Below are 20,797 nucleotides of genomic sequence, written 5' to 3'. Positions count from 1 at the left end.
TTCCCAATGGGAAATACAGAATCTTCAGCAAACTGTGTGTGTTTGCTGTCACATGGTTCATCTTAAATTACGACACAATCTAGAATCACTTGGGAAAGGGAATCTTAGTGAGACGTTGTCTAGTGATGAATTATCTTGACTATAGAGATCAGAAGACTTGCTCTTTGTGGGCGGCATCATTCTCTGAGCATCGGATCCTCCATTTTATTAAGAGACCTGAACACTCGCAGGCATGTGTTTATTGCTCTCTAGTCTTGACCTCAGCTTTGGCATAACTAGTTGCTTTAAGTTTCTGCTGCCTGGACTTCCCTGCAATGATGGGCTGCTGTATGGAATGTGAACCAAACCATACCCTTTCTTCCTTGAGTGCTGTTGACAAGATACACACACACACACACACACACACACACACACACACACATATCTCATGACAGCAGGAAGCAAAACTAAGAAAACATTTCACTTTAAGCACTCTGCACACTAAAGACACCTTAAAGATAGAGTCATCCACTGCAAATATTTTAAAAGCCCTCTCCCCAAAGAAATTTTGGAAGATAGCTGTGTTACATACTTCTTCTACTGAGAACTATACTTCAAAAATATTTTTAAATAGGTAACAACGATTACAATCCTTCATGCCCAGTGTTTATCTGGTCTACTATTTAGGGGAAAACACTTCGCTAGAAACTTAGCCCTGCTGAGGAAGGAGGTTTTCCCTAGTGCAGCCCTTCCGGCCCTTTTCATTTATCTCAGGGATGGAAAGCAAAACAAATCCTGTAAGGCCTTAGCTCACACATACTTCAAAAGGTGGAGACTCGATCCTGTGACTGTCGATGATTTCCTCCCCTCTGTTCTTTGTCCCAATAGGACTCCTATGCAATAGCATGATTGCAATGGAAACAGATAACCCCTCTGAGGAAGAATACTTAAGGAAGTGTGGTCATGAAGAGAGAAAAAGGAGAGAGCGCAAGAGTGTGGAACCTTTGTCACCTGCAGCTCTGACAAACAGCCATACCACAGCTCCCTGCCAGAGCTGCTTGAAACCTAATGTTAAGTGTTCATCTACCTCACTTCTCATTACCCCATTTCTAGCTTCCAGCAGAGACAATTAAAGCAGTTACAAATTACATACCTAAGCACATACGAGAAACAGAAGAGATGACGCAGGTGTTAGAATTCACAGACAGAAAAGTTTAAAAACTGGAATTGATACAGTAAGGAATATAACGAAAAGGGGAATCATGCACGAACAAGTATATAATATAGACAGATGAAAAGTCAAAGACTATAAAAGAAATGCAAGACATAAAAAATGCTGTAACAGAGAGGAAGAATGCTTCTGATGGATCCAGCACCACGTTGCCCAGGGAAGAAGCAGTGAACTTAAATAGAAGCCTTCCAGACTGGCACACAAAAGGAACAAGTAGAACTATACTACATACACAGAGAACAAGGGATCACTTTGAAATATGAGACATATACCTAACTGGAAGACCAGAAGGAGACAAAAGAAAGGGGGAGCAAAAACATTTCAGGCATAATATTCAAGAACTTTCCAAAACTAATGCCAAACACCCAAACTACAGAAGCTGAGAGCTTGGATAACATCGATAGGGATAAATAATTAGTGCATTTCTCAGCCCTCACCAGAGACACTCTCTTCTGTAGTAGATTGCTATTGATACGAAGATTCATAATTGGTCAGTGTGCAGGGACTAAGAGATTATGGAGCACACAGCTATAAATATATACCCCCTAAGTTTAGGAATTAAGATGGGGCAAATGTAGTGAATATTTTTAGTAAAACAGTGTTTGGAGGACATGACAGGACCAGTGCATACATGACCTCTCAGTGGCTATGACTGGATGCATAAGCCAGCAAAAATCCCAGCTTGGATGAGGAGGAGTTCATGAACTCCCACTCATAGATGAGGACTTAAAGGCAACTGCTGCCTAGCGGCAGAGGAAGAGTCAGGTTCTTTTAGGTATGTGGTCTCTGAGATGTTATTCAGTCTCCAGTAGATGGCCCCATACTCATGCACATACAGGCAGCAGTAAGAAGACTCAGCAGGTTTAAAACAAAGCACATGAAGTTGGGAGTGGAAAATGGGGAGGGCTGTAGGAAGGGGCCTGGATGGAGGTTAATTTGGTCAATAAATTATGTGCATGTATGAACATGTAAACAATAAAAAGGTAAAATAAATGATAAATATAACAAAGGAAATGAGCGAATAAATACTCCTCAACTACTCGTAGCATGTCATATTCAAACAACAAGAAACCAAAGACAAAGAATAAATCGCGAAAGAATGTAAAACAGGAAATACTTTGAGCTACATGTAGACCAGGACCACTGTAGATTTCACCACTGTAGATTTACCCCAAAGCAATCTCATCTCTAGACAGTGGAGTGAAATATTCAATGGTGAAAGAAAAGTCTATGGTCTGCAGTTCTATGTTTAGTGAAAGTATTCTTCAGAAGTAAAGGAGAAATAAAAGTTTCCTCAAATGAACAAAAACTGAGGGGATTCTTTCCTAAGAGACATACCCTGCAGGAAATGCTCAAAGAATTCCCAAGGAGAAAAAAAAAATCAAAAGCAAAAACAAAACATAGATCAGAAACTCACGTCTCCATAGAAAAAGAGAGCACACTGGGAGAGGAATAAATGAAGGGAAAGAAAACGTATTTCTCTTCTTATGTAAGAGACGATTACTTGAGAGACAAACTAGCAGTGCGTGTGTGTTTAATAACAGAATATGGGCAAGTGAATGGTAGTGTCTCAAGGTGGGCAAGGAGGAACTGTGATAAGGGGGACTGTACACATCAAGTATTAACTGAAGGCAAGCTTAGGCCTAGCTTAAAATATACATGAACACTTTAGGGAAAGAATTTGTTTGTTTGTTTTTTAATGATTCTTTGTGTTTTCATTTTTGAGGTTGGGCATTACTGGGTACCTGTGGCTGGCTTTGACTCCTACACTATGAATGGGTAACTAGGGTTAGAGATATGCACAGGCTAAGAATAATTCTTATGTTAAGAAAGGAGAGAAACAGGAATCATGGGAAATGCTCAGCTGAAGCTGAGTTGGATTGGGTACTTGGCATATAATCTAAGCATTTGGGATGCTTCCGCAGGACCACGAGTTCTAGGTCAGCCAGATCAGTACTGTACATAACAGTACATTGTCTCCAAACAACCTCAAAAGTAAAGCAAGAAACAAACACCAAAGCAAAAGGAAAAAGGCGAGGAAGAGGACCTAATGTTAAGTTGGCCACTTAACTCCACCTAACAGTGAAGCTGGGGGCTGGGAAAGGAAGGCTAGGGTTCTCCAAACCACTGTAAAGCTAAACTACTCCTTCAGGACAAGATATGCATATTTAGAATCCTTCATTGTGACTGGGTTAGTGCATGGTTACTTTAGTCAGTGACTGCTTTTGCCAGAGAATACAAAAGGAACACATTTGATTGCATCCCTCTATATGTCTATGTAGCATTCCATGCATTAACATTTGTATGTATGATCTATCTACCCAGTTAGCTAGCTATCATCTATCATTTTACTAACTCATCTTCCCAGGTTTCTATCTGCCTTCCTGCTTGTCTATTAAGTGGAAGAACATGGGTTCAATAAGGTAGTTTTCATTCACACTCCTGTGGTTTTTAATACAGAGTAATCAAGTAGTTAGGCAGGGCAGGATGTCATTGGGGAGCTTAATCTACACCCAGAGAACCTCTGTGAGCATGCCAGACTATGCAAGAGCGGAAATAACATATTTAAATGTCAGGCTATTTTGAGAGTTCTCAAGCTTTAATTAAACTTGCCTACAGGTTGCACGTTTGGAGTGCTTGATGAGTTTCTGAACGGAAGAAATAGTATGTCTGCCAGATGGATTTTGCCCAAACTCTCTCAGCAATGTTTTAAATAGCATCTTTTTTCCCTCTTATCCACAAAATGCTTCCCCAGCAGTCCATGGGTGGAAAGTTTTACTCACTAAATTGCTTAGTAAGAAGGCTCCTCCCTTAATAGCCACAGTTTCATGTAGAGTTTCCTAAAGACTCCATACCAGAGGACAAAGAGTTGATGCTACAGTTAAATGTCTCCGGGTTAAAAAGAAGCTTGCACTGAGTAATACTTGAGGAAATAAAGGAATTCATTCTAATCCTGGACTGTTCATTGCCGTTACCTTAGATAGCTCAAGGACTTTTTTTTGATCTTCTGTTCATCCATGGAACTATTAAACCCCACAGTGTATTCAGACAATGAGAGAGAATGGAAGAGGCACACCATCATAGGTCATAATGGCCTATGACCATTATGTGAAAAGGGTGCAGGATTAAGAACCAAATCACCACTTCATATATCCATTTATGAAATATTACTAATCACTTTTGCTGAAAACAGAAACCTCTTTTTTTCTGTGTGGGAAACTGACTATGGCAATCAGTTATGAAGAAGTTTCAACCAGGGAGATTCTTGATTTTTTTAAAAATGATTTAACTTATTTATTTTACATCCTGATCACAGCTTCCCCCTCCCTCTCCTGTCCTCTCAGTCCCTCCCTCTCACCTCCTTAATGAATTCTTTTTTTTCATCTTTATTAACTTGAGTATTTCTCATTTACATTTCGATTATTATTCCCCTTCCCGGTTTCTGGGCCAACATCCCCTTAACCTTCCCCATCCCCTTCTCTATGGGTGTTACCCTCCCCATCCTTCCCCCATTACCACCCTCCCCTGAACAATCACATTCACTGGGGGGTTCAGTCTTGGCAGGACTAAGGGCTTCCCCTTCCACTGGTGCTCTTACTAGGCTATTCATTGCTACCTATGCAGTTGGAGTCCAGGGTCAGTACATGTATAGTCTTTTGTCACACGCCCAACGTCTCGCCAGTAAGAACGACGCGCAGCAACAGGATTCTTCTGCGAACAAGCCTTTACTGTACAGCTCTCTTGAACAGGGACAGGGGACCAAGAGCAGCAAAGTCGCTTGCCTTATATACACAACAGTATGCTAATAACCTCTCAGGGATTGGTGGGGCACGGGTCACCCCACTATCACCCCACTACTTGTCCTCCAGGGATTGGCGGAGAATGAATCACCTCACTAGCATGGTACCGCCCCTCATTAGCATATTAACAGCCAACTGACACCAGGTGCAAAAACCACACATGTGCAGTACCGTTGTTCACCACTGGAGGGCGCCCTACATCTCATTATCGTAGGCCGCCCTAGCAAGGGGACAAGCCTGCACATGCGTGGTAAGTTGTCGGCATCCAGACGAGGCTGGATGTCGGCGCCATCTTTGTTTCGCCGCGCCGCTCCCTATAGTCTTTGGGTAGTGGCTTAGTCCCTGGAAGCTCTGGTTGCTTGGCATTGTTGTTCATATGGGGTTTCAAGCCCCTTCAAGCTCTTTCAGACCTTTCTAAGATTTCTTCAACGGGGGACCTATTCTCAGTTCAGTGGTTTGCTGCTGGCATTCGCCTCTGTATTTGCTGTATTCTGGCTGTGTCTCTCAGGAGAGATCTGCATCCGGTTCCTGTTGGCCTGCACTTCTTTGCTTCATCCATCTTATCTAGTTTGGTGGCTGTATATGTATGGACCACATGTGGGGCAGGCTCTGAATGGGTGTTCCTTCTGCCTCTGTTCTAAACTTTGCCTCCCTATTCCCTGCAAGGGTGTTCTTGTTCCCCTTTTAAAGAAGGAGTGAAGCATTCACATTTTGATCATCCGTCTTGAGTTTCATGTGTTCTGTGCATCTAGGGTAATTCAAGCATTTGTTAATATCCACTTATCAATGAGTGCATACCATGTGTGTTTTTCTGTGATTGGGTTACCTCACTCAGGATGATATTTTCCAGTTCCATCCATTTGCCTATGAATTCTTTTTTTTTTTTTTTTTGGTTCTTTTTTTCGGAGCTGGGGATCGAACCCAGGGCCTTGCGCTTCCTAGGTAAGCGCTCTACCACTGAGCTAAATCCCCAGCCCCTGCCTATGAATTCTTAACCCTCGTTTGTTATATGTGATTACACATTCAGAGGTAGGTTCAGGAACTGAAGTAGTTCTGTGAGTCTATCAGTCTGCAACTAACTTAAACACATACATAAACACACACACACACACACACACACACACACACACACACACACCTGTTGCCCATTTTTTGACATTCATGTATTAGGAAAACACCCCTAAATTGATACATTAATAGTATTTGGAAGTGGAACCTTGGTGAGCTAATGAGGTCACCAGGGCGGGGCATCCATTAGAATAAGAAGCTTCCAGTAGGGTGTGATATCACACATTTAAATAGCACCAGGGAGATAGAGTATTGTGAGTTGCAAAGTAGCCTGCTGTACACAGTGAGTTCAAGGTTAGCCATCACTACATAGTGAGAGCTTGTCTCAAAAGAAAATTAGAAAAAAAAGTGCTTTCTAATGAGCACCAACATGCTTGCTCTCTCATCATGTGATACCTTGGCCATCGTATGATTAGAGCTCTCAGCAGATGCTACTACTAAGACTTCACTGCTTGGGAAGAGCTTTAGAGAACTAAGAGGCAAAATGAATTTCTGTTCCTTGCAAGTATTCCAGGTTTGGGAATTTTGTTACAATAATAAAAAAAAAGACTAAGATTCGTCATTACACCGTATGTAACTATGTTCACATTCACATTTACATTTGGTATATATCCTAACATCTTAAACTGTGGCCTATGACCCTATATTTGGTCCCATGACTGAATTGAATGGTTGTGAAAATTTGATAGCCAAAAATGTTTTCTTATCACACAACACCAATTAATTGAAAACCAAACAGAAAATATATCAATCACATAACTTTACTGGTCAGGCCATGCAATACTGACAAGTGCTTGCCAGCAACATCTCTGTTGGATTCAAAGCAAAATTGTATGTTCTGAAATGGCATGTTTTAACTGCTTGAAGTTTTATGCGCCTATCAAAATATAAGAATTAAAAACCAGAAAACATCATTACTACCATCATTTCTAAGTATTTAAGAATCAAATTAGTAGTATCTTTGAATTACATTGGAATATTTGATTAAAAATTGCTGTTTGAGTTGTATAAAAATTGTTCAATGAATATGGAATTGGACAGAATTTTCAAGAATTCTTAGAATATTCATAAACACATTTTGTCATTTTATGTTATGTATTGCTGTAAATCTTCACTCTCAAGCACTTATGAATATAGAGTTACAATATTTATCAACTCTGAAACCAGTGTAGAGGCTCTCTGTGTTATGGTATCAAATATTCAGCCAGGATTTAATGTTACTTTGGAATAAACAAGAACAAGAACATTTACTTCACAAATATGAAAATGTGCCTCTACTTTCATAAATAGTAAACATTATATGTATAACAAAGAACTGTTTGTTTTAGCATAGGTGATATTTTACAATATTTAAACAGTAGGTAACTGAGGTTCAGGGAAACTGAAAACGTAGACCAAAGATATATTCATATAACTAGACCACATTATTTACTTATTTGGGCTTTCTCAAGACATTCTTACCAAAAAGTCTAATTGCAGATAACCAAAAAGATGATGAATTAATATACTAAGTATAAAGACATTCAGTTTTGTTTGTTTTTCAATTCAAAACTGTGAATGGTAGTGCATGCTGGTAATCTTAGCAGTTAGAGACTAAAGGCAAGTGGATCTTTGTGAGTTTGAGGCCAACTTGATCAACACAGAGAATCCTATGCCTGCAAGGATTGCAAAGTGAGACCCTGTCTAAATAAATAATATTTTATGATTTCCAGTAAACATTTCATGTTTATACTTATTTTGTATACCTACATACATTTGGTGGTGTAAAAGAGTCATAGGCTAAAGGGTAGAAAAATTGTAAGAGGTCTTGGCATATACACTGTGCACATGTATGTGTGTGCAAGTATATGTTTTTGAGTAAGCGCGATAATATGTAGATAGTCATTAGTCGTTTACTTATTTCAAGCTTTGTATCAGGAATGCCACACATGAAATTACAAATTGTGTGCTGAACAAAGTCCAGTGTGGTTGGAGATCCCTGAATTTGTGCAGTATACAACCTACCCAGCTCTCTCTTGCAGAATAGCTGTATTTAGGAGTACTCATAGGGGAAACATACTACAAAGAGCAGACACTGAATGTAGAAACATAAGGAAAACAGTAGGAACAAGTCAAAGTTATGTAAAGGTTAAACTTTGCCACATGTTTTTAAAAATTTCACATTAAATCGTTTATACTATAATTATTATTTTTTTTTTGTAGAGAAGCAGAGTTATCTCCCGAAGGACTTAATAAAACGTCCACCCTGTGAAGTGATAGATGGAGCCATATTCTCTGAATCAGATACAAGGGTGTGTAGAATAGAATATCAGTGGTAGCACGATATTTCAAACACAATTCAGTAAGAGTACTATGCTAGGTAGAGCACAATCACTCAGAACAGAGCATTCTAGAAACCCAACTCTATTCATGTTGCTCTGCAATTATTCCTGAGACCACTTACAATATTTTGAGAACTAATAATTTTCAAGCACTTCCTTTGATGGGATTATCTCTTTATTAGTCCAATTCTGGAGATTGAATCCAGGACCTTAAAGGAGTTTGCTAAGTAAGAAATCTACCTCTGAACTACAGATCCAACTCACTACTGAGCTTTGATAAGTAGGTTGTGGTGTATGAGATCACATATAAATAAATATTCTATTGCATGGAATCCTTCAGGAAAAGATACAGAACTCAGTATAAAATCAAAAAGGGAAAAACCCTAAAAGAACACGTAGACATGACATACACCATAATGAGCTGGTTGCAAAGGTACAAAGAGGATCTTTGTAGCTAGGAGAAGAGCAAGTGTGTTTGAAGACAGTGGGACTAGCAAATGTTAATACTGTTGATGGCAGGAGCATTCCTAGTTAACATTATCCAATGCTTACTGTGAGTCAGAGAACTTCACGAGTTGTTCTGTGAATTAATCCAATCAATGCTTTAGAGTCCTGTATGGCACTTGTGCACCACTGTGGCCATATTTGGTGGAGGAAAAAGGAGCAGTTTCAGACAAGTACTTTCAAACAAAACTTACCCACAAGTCTTGGCATGAGGTGTAAAATTAGTCGGCTCTCTTACACAACTCAGAAATATATCAGCTTTGATAACTACAGGAAACAGAAATGTTTCTAAAATAAAGACTTTCCTAGTCTTAAATGTATTTTCTCATGTATTTCCTACAATAGAAATAAAACTAATTCTAAATGTCATGTGTGAGAAAGCATCATCTCCATTGTTGAGTGACTAAAACTTTCAAATATTTGTTCTCATTAAGCAAATTTCCAGCTGAGCTATATTTGGGGACAGGAGCTCTGATCACCTCTGGACTTTTCCCGAGATGTTGTTAATCTTGTCAGGAAACACTTTGTTCCCTGACAACTTTCCAACTTGACTAAGAATACATTCTCACAAAACTTTTGCTGGTGAGCAAACATCAGAGGATGTTCTGGGGTCACCTCTGCCTGGGTGTCTTGCTCTTTGCAGAAGCTTTGATATTCATCAAGGACATGCTAAATAGCAAGCACATAGTAGCCTAGATTTTTTTTTAAATATTTGAAGAACTTCTGTACACTTGAATTTTTAACAAAGTCTGAGTTTAGATTTCACAGCTGTCAAATATCCGGTTCTATTTTTTCGGTCAGGTCTTGGTTTCAGAGTGGAATTGGCCATAGACAAGAGGACGAGCAATGAGGAATCTGGGTGAAGGTCTAAGGAGGAGCGGAGGGAAACAGCAAGATGCACGCATCACTTTATGTCTTGAATATTAATCTCGTTTCGAGTGTCAAAGGAATACTTTACAAGTACTTTGATAAGAAAATACTTATCAAATGAGAGTACATTTGTCTGTTTCTTTGGAATCACAGTGGTTAACAATTTCATTTATTCATATAAAGCTTTTCATTTTAAAAGTGTTTTTCTTTTCAAAACTAAGCCACGATGTTTTCTTGCTTAATTATATCATATTTGTCTCAGTGGTTTCTAACCATGGCTAGGATTTGTAAAGGGAGTTGGGCTAGGAAGGTGGCTTATTCTGCAAACATAAGGACTTGAGTTCAAATTCCCAGCATCCACATTAAAAACCAAAAACCCCAAGGCAAGAACAGGCATGGCTGGGAATGACTGCAACACTGGCACTGAGGTTCAGAGATAGGGAGATCCCGAGAGCTCACTGGCCAACTAGTCTAGCTGAAAATGAAAGACCTTGTCTCAAGGCAGTCAGGGGGAAACTGACTAAGGAAGATACTTAATGACCTGTTCTGGGCTCTGTTTGATAACACCTGGGCATGCGCTTGTGCATCTGTGTCATCCATTATACAACACACACACACACACACACACACACACACACACACACACACACACACACACACACACAGACACACCAAATAAAAAATTATACTGCCTGTACGGTATTTCATATGGCAGTAAAGAGCCTACTTTAGTATTACATTGAGTTATTTCAAAAGGGATCTTGAGAATATTTGAACACATGTAAAAATGATATTGATTGTATAATTGTTCATAAGTCTATGATGAGGTCAAACGGATCTCTACAGACAGAGACCACACTATAGAGGACATAGTGAAAGTAGTAAGTAATTTTACTACTTTAAATTTTAAATTCAGGGTTTGTTCACATTTGAGATAAGAGAAAATTAGAAATGTAGGGCTTTATTCCATAGTATCAAGTATTCCTATTCTTGCTAATTCATATACTCACTATTTCAGTCTTTAATAAAAGGAAGACAAAATTACAAAAGAGAGTAACAGGACTAAGTCTAAGAACATAAATGAGAATTGTCTGAAGAACTAGTTGTTTCTCTGGTATGTGTTTAGAAACTGTTCCAGAAAAATAAAAACAAAGGGAAGAGACAAACTCAATATTAGCTTTCGAAATGTTTGACCTTTTCACAGTGATATAAAGTTAATATAAATAAAAAGAATTCATCAGAATGTGCAGTTCAGCCAGAAAAGTCAGTTCTTAAATATTTTGACTGAGACCTAAGCAATTTAGGCCATGCAGTCTATTGAATAACTCGTATTGTGGCTGTCAAGAGGAGTGGAGAGTGAGCAAAATATGGAAGGTAAATGACCATATTTATGAACATGGAATGGCTCCTAGGAAAGGAATTCACTTAGCAAGTATTTATTGACTACCTGTTCTCTTCACCATACTATTTAGAGGAATGCAAATTGGAACAATCTATTAAAATGCAAAACAATTGGAAAAATAAAGCGAGGTCAGCAACGCTGAGAGAAAAGGGCTATACAATGTTAATTGGATTGTACATGTGCTCATTGTTTTTGAAAATTATCTGCTCATATACATGAGGCATTACAGAAATTCTTCTACTTTTTTTGACCTACTTATTTCGCTTTGGGGAATAAACCTGAAAGAAATGAGTTCAAAAGAACAATGAAGTAATTTTACAAAGACAAATCCAGCAGTGCTATTTTTAGTAATGACAAAGGCCACAAGGCTGACTATGAATAGTCACAACCAAAATAATGAGTATTTGAACTGTCACTGTAAACAAAGATTATGCACTTACTTATTTAACAACTATTTCTTTTTTATTATTTATTTATTTATCACACTGTTCCCCCTCATGGTCCCTCCCTCAACATGTCCATTCCCATCCTAGTAAGAGCACCAGTGGAAGGGGAAGCCCTGGGTCCTGCTACGACTGAACCCCCAGTGAACTAGACTGTTGGGGGGAGGGGGACAATGGGGGGAGGGTGGGGAGGGGAACACCGATAAGAAAGGGGAGGGGGGAGGGGGATGTTTGCCCGGAAACTGGGAAAGGGAATAACACTCGAAATGTATATAAGAAATACTCAAGTTAATAATAAAAAAAAACAAAAAAAAAACAAAAAAAACGTAAGTTTAGTAGATAAAAAACAAAACAAAACAAACAAACAAACAAAAACATGTCCATTCCCCATCCTCCATCCCCTTCTCTGAGAGGTGGACACCTTTGGTTCTGCCAGATTAGGCACATTCTCTTCCACTGAGGCCAGATAGGACAACCATGAAGACTGTTCTGTCTGTCAGCTAAATATGTGTCTGAGGACCTTGTTTCAGCTGTTATATGTTCTTTGGTTGGTGGTTCAGATTCTGAGAGCTCCCAGGGGTCAAGGTTTGTTGACTTTAATAACTATTTTTGATACACTTATGGCCAAACATTGTCTTAACAGCCACAGAAGAAATGTAGGACAAACTACATGTGGTGTCTAGTAGGACCTTGGGGGGGGGGGTTTGCGCAGTGTGCATAAACTACAGAAATGCAATGTTTCTGGGAAAGGAAGTACAGTGGGTAGAAACCTTAGGTGGAAGAGTGACTTTTTTACAAGGTAAAAGCATAGGCATGACTGAGCATGGAAGCCAGAGCTCATGACCCAGGAGGTTCCAGGAGTGTGTGCTGGATTCTAGCTCTCCTAGCTCCTTCAGGACTTGTGAGGTAGGGCACACATTTGGAGCAGTCATGAGTGGTTGCCCTGATTGGAGGGAGTGATGAAGTAATAAATATACCAATGAACATCCAATTACAAAGATAAGTGGTCCAAAAAGTGAGTATAGTTGGACAGAAAATATAGCAAGAAAACTTGGGATGTTCTTACAGTGGAGAATCCATAAAGACTGCACACCTGGAGGTGTGTAGAGAAGGGAGGTGGTGGTGGAGGTGGACAGGTACGGTATACAGGCAGAAGTAATAACAAGTACAAAAAAAAAAAAATCCCTGTGGCTAAACAGAGTGCAGGGCAGTCAAGGGACTAGAAGAGATCAGCAAGACATATGGATTAAACATCAAACCTGAAGTAGACAGCTAGACAGGTCAGATGCTGCAAGATTTCTTCTAAGACCTCTGCACTTATTCTTAAGAATAGCAGGGACACATTAGGGCAGGAAGACGCAGATCTGATCAGATCAGTGCTTTCCACAATCATTCAACTGCGGATTAGAGGCTGGACTGTGGAGAATGGGGTTAGGCGATGTCTAGTCAGATGTGGAGGTGGTTTGGACTACCCAAAATGGCGGCAGTGCTGAAGGTAAGATGTCAGTGATTTAAGGCACACTTAGAAGGAAACGTGGATAGGTCTTGGATGTGGAATAGTCGTGGCAGGGAAAGCACAAGGATATTTCAGGTACACCTTTTCTCTGTTTCCACCAAACTTTCCAATATTAAATTATAAATGTTTGGGTATTATATTAAGTTCCTACAGATACTGTAATAAATTATCACCAAAAAGCACCCTACAGCCATAAAAACTTACTTTACAAAGTAAGGTCAAATTTATGGTCAAAGTTATGCCAGCTAGGCTGAGCTCTAGCCAGTGACGCTACTGGGATATTATTTCTTGTGTATATCAATGTATATGCATTTCTTGCCTGTGACTGCACGTCTGCAGTTCTTGCCACAGTCTAAGGACAGTCTCTCTTCCTGTCTTTCATAAAGATATTTGTTACTGGATTGGAAACTGTGTTAGATATGGTTTCTATCAATATGATGAAAAACCATGACGAAAGCAACTTAAGGAGGATAGGATTTATTTGGCTTATGCTTCCAAATTATAGTCAATCACTGAAGGAAGTCAGAATAGGAGCTCAAGGGGAGGAACATGGAGGCAGGAACTGATGCAGAGGCCAAGGAGAGTGCTGCTTACTGGCTTGCTCCTTATGGCTTGCTCAGCTTTCTTTCTTTCTTCCTTTTTTCTTTCTTTCTTTCTTTCTTTCTTTCTTTCTTTCTTTCTTTCTTTCTTCCTTCCTTCCTTCCTTCCTTCCTTCCTTCCTTCCTTTCTTTCTTTCTTTCTTTCTTTCTTTCTTTCTTTTTTTCCGGAGCTGGGGACCGAACACAGGGCCTTGCGCTTGCTAGGCAAGCGCTCTACCTCTGAGCTAAATCCCCAACCTCCTCAGCTTGCTTTGTTATAGAACCTAGGACCACCATCCCAGGGATGTCACTACTCCTAATGGTCTAGGCCCTCCCACATCAATTACTAATTAAGACAATTTCATATAGGCTTGCCTATAGCCTGATTTATTAAGACATTTACTCAACTGTGGCTCCCTCCTCTCCATTGATGACAACCTCTCTCTCTCTCTCCCTCCTTTCCTCTCCCTCTCTTCCTCCCTCTCCCCTCTCTCTGCAAACAGAGTCTTTGTATTAAATAGCCCTAGCTATCCTAGAACTCACTATCTAGACAAGAGCTCATAAAGGTCTGCCTCCCTTTGTTTCTCAAATACCGAGATTAATATAATACACCACTGTGCCCAGCAAGCTTCTTACCTCTAGGATATCTGCAAACATACCTTTTCCAAGTAAGGATGTACTCAAATATTTTGATGGTTAACACATGAACATACTTTATGGAGTATACTTTACCATACTATAACTGCCACAGTTATACCCCACAGTAGGAACTGCAGGACTGACCAATTGTACACATAATTGTATACTCTGCTGAGAAGTCAAGTTCAGTCCTTGGTAGTTTGGATCCTAAGTGTCCCCCAGAAGTCCACGCAATAAAGGCCTGACTTCTAGATGACTATTATGAGGGCTGTAGACTTTTTAAGAGGCAGCAGGATAGACTTCTTCAGATCATTAAGGTTGTATTTTTGAAGGAGATTTCAGGCTGTAACCCCTTCCTTCTCTTTTTTTCTTTTGACCTTGGCCACAAAGTGAATAATGTTTCTTTGTCATATGATTCTGATATGTTGTGTTGTCTCAACATGGGGTGATTCATCATGGAGCAGAACTCCTAAACCATGAGGCTAAGCCAATCTTTTCTTGTTATAAGTTAATTACCCCTGTCATTGTTAAAGTGAAGTATTTGTTAACACAAAGTTTATCCTCAAACACTTGACAGATCTGAAAGACATATTGGCCCTGTGTTATACTTGTATTCCATACCCTCCTGTGAATAATCTTATAGCTGAACTTGAACATTTAATCACTCAGCTGGAGCTGTCATTATTTTTAATGTAGACAGGATATAAATAAAACTATTATTACTGTATAATTTACATATAGTTGTTGGTAATGTACACATGAATAACTGCTAATTTTTGTGTTTTAATGGTATACAGTCTCTTGAAAACCCATATAAACAAATTAACTATAAATTAGTAGTAATTGTAACACAGTGCATGAAATACCTTAGAAGCAAGGAACAATGAGCTACTCTCTGTTTGGGGTTGGTGAAAAGGTGGCTTTTTAGTTTTTGAAGTATGAGTGGTATGAAGTTTAAGTTTCTGCCCTTGTGAGAAGAATAGAGTCAGAACAGGCATTGGCCTTTTTCTGCTCCTCCTGTTCTCCTCCTCCTCCTCTTCTTTAGAATAAGGTGTTAGTACTTTTTACATGTTAATTGGGAATGTGGTCTTGCTTTCTCTATGACAGGCTGTACATCTACATTTAAGCTGTGTATTATTGCTTTAATATATATTGTCCTTGAAATCTCTTCACCATTTTCTTTCTTATGTTTTTTCTAAGAAAAAAAAGAAATCTGTAAAAAGCTACGTGACAGTGCTAGATTTAGCTCATTCTAACAAAGGTCACAGCATTTCTGAGTAGTAAACACTATTACAAGATCTTTCCAGTGTCTGGACGTTTGGCAGATGTGCCTCCATTTGGAAGAAATGACTGGAGCCTAGGTCTGGGAGACAGATGTGGATCTGTGAAGTCCATGAGCATCTGGGAAAGGCAAACACATCCTTTTTTTTTTCTTCTTTCTTTTTTCAGCTACAGCCAAGAAGTGAATTAAGGCAAAAATCTCTGCTTGAATTAGGGAGACTGTTGCAGGCTTAGGGAATGAGGACTTTACTGTTTTAACCCAAATCCGAAAGAGGGGATTTACTTAAGGTACTGAAGTCTGGGGTGCATGGTTCCTTTTAGTGCTAACTCAGCAACACCTGCATTCTATTCTTAGGCTATTTCCTCCTGTGATGATAATATCAGCAATTAATGTGCTTGTATTTATAGACCTTACTTTTCAGGGAATAAAGCCCTTGGGAAGGTCAGCTAATTAATTTCTGTAATGTTTTAGATTAGATTTGTTGTATATTTTATTACCTTGATAATAACAGAGATCATTAAATCACAGAAATATTAAATTACTTTTGAAAGCGCTTCCCATAAGGAGCTAACAGGAGATAGACTAAGAATACAGGTCTTGGACATTCTAAGAAGTTTTTCCCTACCACTACTGCAGTACAGGTCAGTGGTATGCACATCTAGTTGTTAAGAAGGAAGAGGATATTTAAAAACAGAGCAGTTGTATCAACAGAAAAGTAATATGCTTCAACATTCTAAGGAAACTCTTATGTTAATATGAAGTCAGTTTGTATCTCTGAAACGCGTGTAAGTTGCTGTGAAGTCTGATTGGTTAAATGCTTTCAGTGGTCTGATGAGATCTCCGAACCCTTAACCACAAAGACTTGGGTTGGAGGGGTTTTTTCTCACTCATATTTGTTATTATTATGGTCAAGATACTAGGTAATTGGGGGTGGAGAGATGAGTCAGTGATCAGGAGCACTAGCTGTCCTTGCAGAGGACTTGGGTTCAATTCCCAGTAAGCACATGGCAGCTTATAACTATCTATAACTACAGTTCCAGGGGATCCAACACAATCACACAAACATACATGAAGAAAAACAATGCCCAAAATTTAAAAAAAAATAAAAAAGTAAAAGGAAAAACTTTGATAATTTGAAATAACAGTTATCTCAATGTAAAAAAAATTAATAGCTCTTGTCGGTGTGTTATTCTCTGCCTTTAAGCATTAGCTTTGTAGTTCAAGACACTGCCATCTTCTACTGGGGTCACTGCATCTTATGTGCACTTGGTTTTCTCTGTTGCATCCTCAGCCCCTCTTGTCTCCATTGGAGTAGTCTTTTAAATCAGACAAACTATACAGTTTTTTTTAACCTAAACTGATATCCATTCATATTGAAACTGATACATTTATATCCATACTTCTCTGCATCTGTCTGATCTTGTTTCATATTGGAAACTAAGCATGGTCAGGTTAGTACTTATATGGGAGAATGAAATATACATTTCCTACCATGGTCTAAAAGCCTAGACTAAACTGGCCCTTGATCAGTCTTTGGCAAATTGAAACGCAATATGCACGAACATGTCCACGCATTATTGCATTTAATCGTCTTGCAACATGTTTGTCTTTGTCCACTGCTTACCAGCTGTGGTGACTTACCTATTCCTACACTAGACGAGTTTGTTCTATATTTAGACTTTTGCCTATTTCTGAATGACTCCATGTTTATTTACTGCCTTAAAGCTCAGTGCAAATATTTTATAATGAGTGCTCATCCTCACTACTGGATCCACTGTAGCAGCCCTTATCAGTTTCTTACAATCTCATGCATTTATAACATATCACAGTGTGAACTTACCCTGTTAGCTAATCATGTGACTATTCTGTTTCTTCCTACTTCACCATAAGCTCAATGAAGGCCAATAATTTGTCTATTCTTTCTAGAGTGCATTCCCAGAGTTTTGAGGGATCTCAAAACTAGCATGTGCTAGGCACTTAGTAAACACTTGATGAGTAATAAATAAATTTAAATGCAATAATTCATGGAAGTGTTAGTGCATATTGTGTTTAAATTTGCTGTTTATATTCTTGCTCTTGGGGACTGCTCCATTTTATCTGTTCTGTTCTGTTCTGTTCTGTTCTACTCTACCCTACCCTACCCTACCCTACCCTACCCTATCCCATCCCATTCTCCTCACCTGTAGGAAATAAAGACAATAGTTGATACTTTGTCAGTAAATATTAAATGAAAGACATAAAATATTTTAAAGAAATTAAGCTAATTTACCAACCTCTTTGATCTGTGCTATTGTAACTCTAATTATTAAGGTGATGAGACCAAAGAAGAATAAATAGGGTCAAGTAAGGAACAAGGAAAACAAGTGTATGAACTAGGGTTTAATTTGGTACCTGTTCATAATGGCATTACTACCTATTCAAAACCACTTTGTTAGCCTAACAAACCTTTTCTGACCACTAGATAACACTTCTACTCTTTCTTCTTCCTATTTATTTAGGCATGTGCATGTTAATTCACCATATGCTGAACATTAATTACAAACTAGGTACTGACCTAGGTTCTAGTACTAAAGAATATAACAACTTGTTCTTTTTCTACTCTTTTGAGGGAAAGGATAAAAAAAATGAAAGAAATGTGAACATCTTTATTTTTCCAATGGTCTCAGCAGAATATCAGGCATTTGATAAGCTTGAGTAGAAACTGATATATTTTGTAACCTACAATTGTCACTTTATGACAAATAATGGGCTTAGACATTTACAAGGTGTCTTTCAGATACCTTATTTCTCCAAACACTGCCCCAGCTTTCAGAGTAACCAGAACTTGAGCACCATCAGGGCCTCCAAGAACTTGGACTTCTCCATGCTTGATGATGTACATTTCTTTTCCAATTTCTCCCTAAATGCCATACAGAAGAAAGGGAACTATAGTTATTTTTTTAAAAAAATGATTATAACCCACATGAAGAAATCTAAAGTCTTCTACAGGGGCAAATACAAATAAAGAAAGCAGGGAATGTCATTGCAAAAGTAATTATTTTAAGATCATAGGTAGTTTTAGAATGTTGTTTAGACATCTTACATAAAGCAAAATGACTGAGAAGACATAGGAGCCCTGAAAACCATCATGAGACATGAGAAGATACAACAGTCAGTGTATTATTTCAGGAATGGGTATGGACAAAGAAGTAACTGACCACATGGATGGCTGAGTCTTATGAATTTGGTCTCCACTGTTCTGGTCTAAAGAAGGTGCTTTGTGTCACAAAAGAGCCTGAGTGTCAGCCATTTAATGTCAAATCTATCTTCTGCCTTTGTCCCTGAGGTATGATCCAGGAAACAGGAGACTCTGAAGTGCTTATACCATATTGAAACACCATGCCCGTACAGTTCTCATTAAGTTCTTGTTTGTATTTGATGAGTCTCAAGGTCAGAGCAACAACTAACGATTCACCTCTTAGAATGTTCACATAGTTTCCGATCAATGATGCTATTTTGTACTCCTGAGGCAGTATGGATATTCAAATGTGAATAGAATAAAATAAAGTGGGGAAGTTCACAGAAACATAGGTACCTAATTTAAATGTTTAATGCAAGTATAATGATTTTCAGATAAGTTTCTACTGTTTAAATTAGAATCTGAGCTACAGCTGTTTATGTACTTATATGTCCAATCCCATTTAAGAATTCTGTAAACAGGCTGGGAAGCTGACTCAAGTGAATCAAGTGCTCTTTGTGAAAGCATAAAAACTGAAGTTCAGATCCCCAACACTCACATAAAAGCCAGACGAACATGATGGCTTCATTAGAATCAGCCAGTTCAGCAAGCAGAGACAGGAGGTTCCCTCGGCAACCTGGCTAACTAGAGAAGCTGACTAGGTTAGCTCCAAGTTCACTAAGAGACTTTGTTTGACTAAATGAATGGGGAATAATGTATGAAAAGCCTTGATGCCAACCTTTGGTGTCCATACATGCATACGTACATGCAGACTCACCTGCAAACATGAAACCACACCCAGCAGCATGCATACACACATGAATGTATGCCACACATATATATCTTTTTTCTGCTCTCCCAGCTTCCTCTTCCCAACCAAACCAACCTGAAACCAACACTAGACTGAAGTTACAGTTGGACTTATGGAGATACTTTGTTCTTGTCTTTGGGGTTGACTAAAATGTATCCACATAATCCTTGAGATGTGGACTGTATTTGATTCCTTTCCTCTTTCACATGTATATTTTTTGTCACCATCCCTCTCTGTATTCTTTGCTATTGAATAAAAAACATTGTTATAAATATAGTGTTATATTAAATAATGTTAAATAATTCCAATCTCTACTCCCTAAAAAATGCCATACAAGAACATCACTGACATTTTAAGTCAAAGTAGGTTGTTAAATTCTACTATTTATTTGTTTGTCTGTTTATTTATATAAGTGTGTGTGTGTGTGTGTGTGTGTGTGTGTGTGTGTGCATGCACACGCTCATGCAAGAAAAGGGTTTGAGTATCTTTGTTCCCCATGCATTCCTTTGAAGCAAGGTCTCTTCCTGAAACTGGGGCTCAGGCTTTTCTCTGTTCTTCTGGAAATTAGCAAGTCCAAGAAGTTCACTTGTCTCCACCTCCACTCAGGGCTGGAGATAAAGCCATGGGTGCTTAAATCTGAACTCCATTCTTTATGATTGTGCAACAAACATTCTTAACTGCTAAGCCACCCCTTTAGCACAAGTTGTTAAATTCTAAATAGGCCAGTTAGCATAACACTGGCATAATTTGGGTAATAGTCTAAATAAGTAGGGTTTTAATAATTTTCTGAGCTATTGCAGTCGTTTAAATATCTCTCTCAAATTTTAATTGTTAAGAATTTAATCTTTTCTCCATTATCCTGTCACATCTCTGTTCACATCCATCAGACCTGCTGGCCTGAAAGCACACAGGTTAGATTCCCTTCCCGCACCCATCTTCCCTGCTCACTGAGACCTCTGGGGCACCCCAGTTGCCTTGTGCCACCTGCTATCCCCACTGGACCCCTATTCTTCCACTACTTCTCAGGCCACCATCATCAGACCTAAAGGTCTGGAAACATACAGCCCAAGGATACACTTCAGAGGACTGCCACACCAGGATCATTGAGGTCAGGCACTCTCCTAATACCTACCACA

The 20,797-nt window shown here is 38.9% G+C and overlaps 1 protein-coding gene across 1 annotated transcript in view; it reads right to left on the bottom strand.

Annotated features, from left to right (window-relative positions):
* Positions 1 to 20,797, bottom strand: part of Cngb3 (cyclic nucleotide gated channel subunit beta 3) — a 248,128-nt gene that overhangs the window by 4,436 nt on the left and 222,895 nt on the right. The window contains exon 15 of the mRNA NM_001271238.1: positions 18,414 to 18,532. Within this exon, the coding sequence (NP_001258167.1) occupies positions 18,414 to 18,532 (119 nt within the window). The remainder of the gene's footprint in view (positions 1 to 18,413; positions 18,533 to 20,797) is intronic.

This window comes from Rattus norvegicus, chromosome 5 (assembly GCF_036323735.1).
Source record: "Rattus norvegicus strain BN/NHsdMcwi chromosome 5, GRCr8, whole genome shotgun sequence".
NCBI classification, from domain to species: Eukaryota; Metazoa; Chordata; class Mammalia; order Rodentia; family Muridae; genus Rattus; species Rattus norvegicus.
This window is presented reverse-complemented; position numbering and strand designations above follow the sequence as displayed.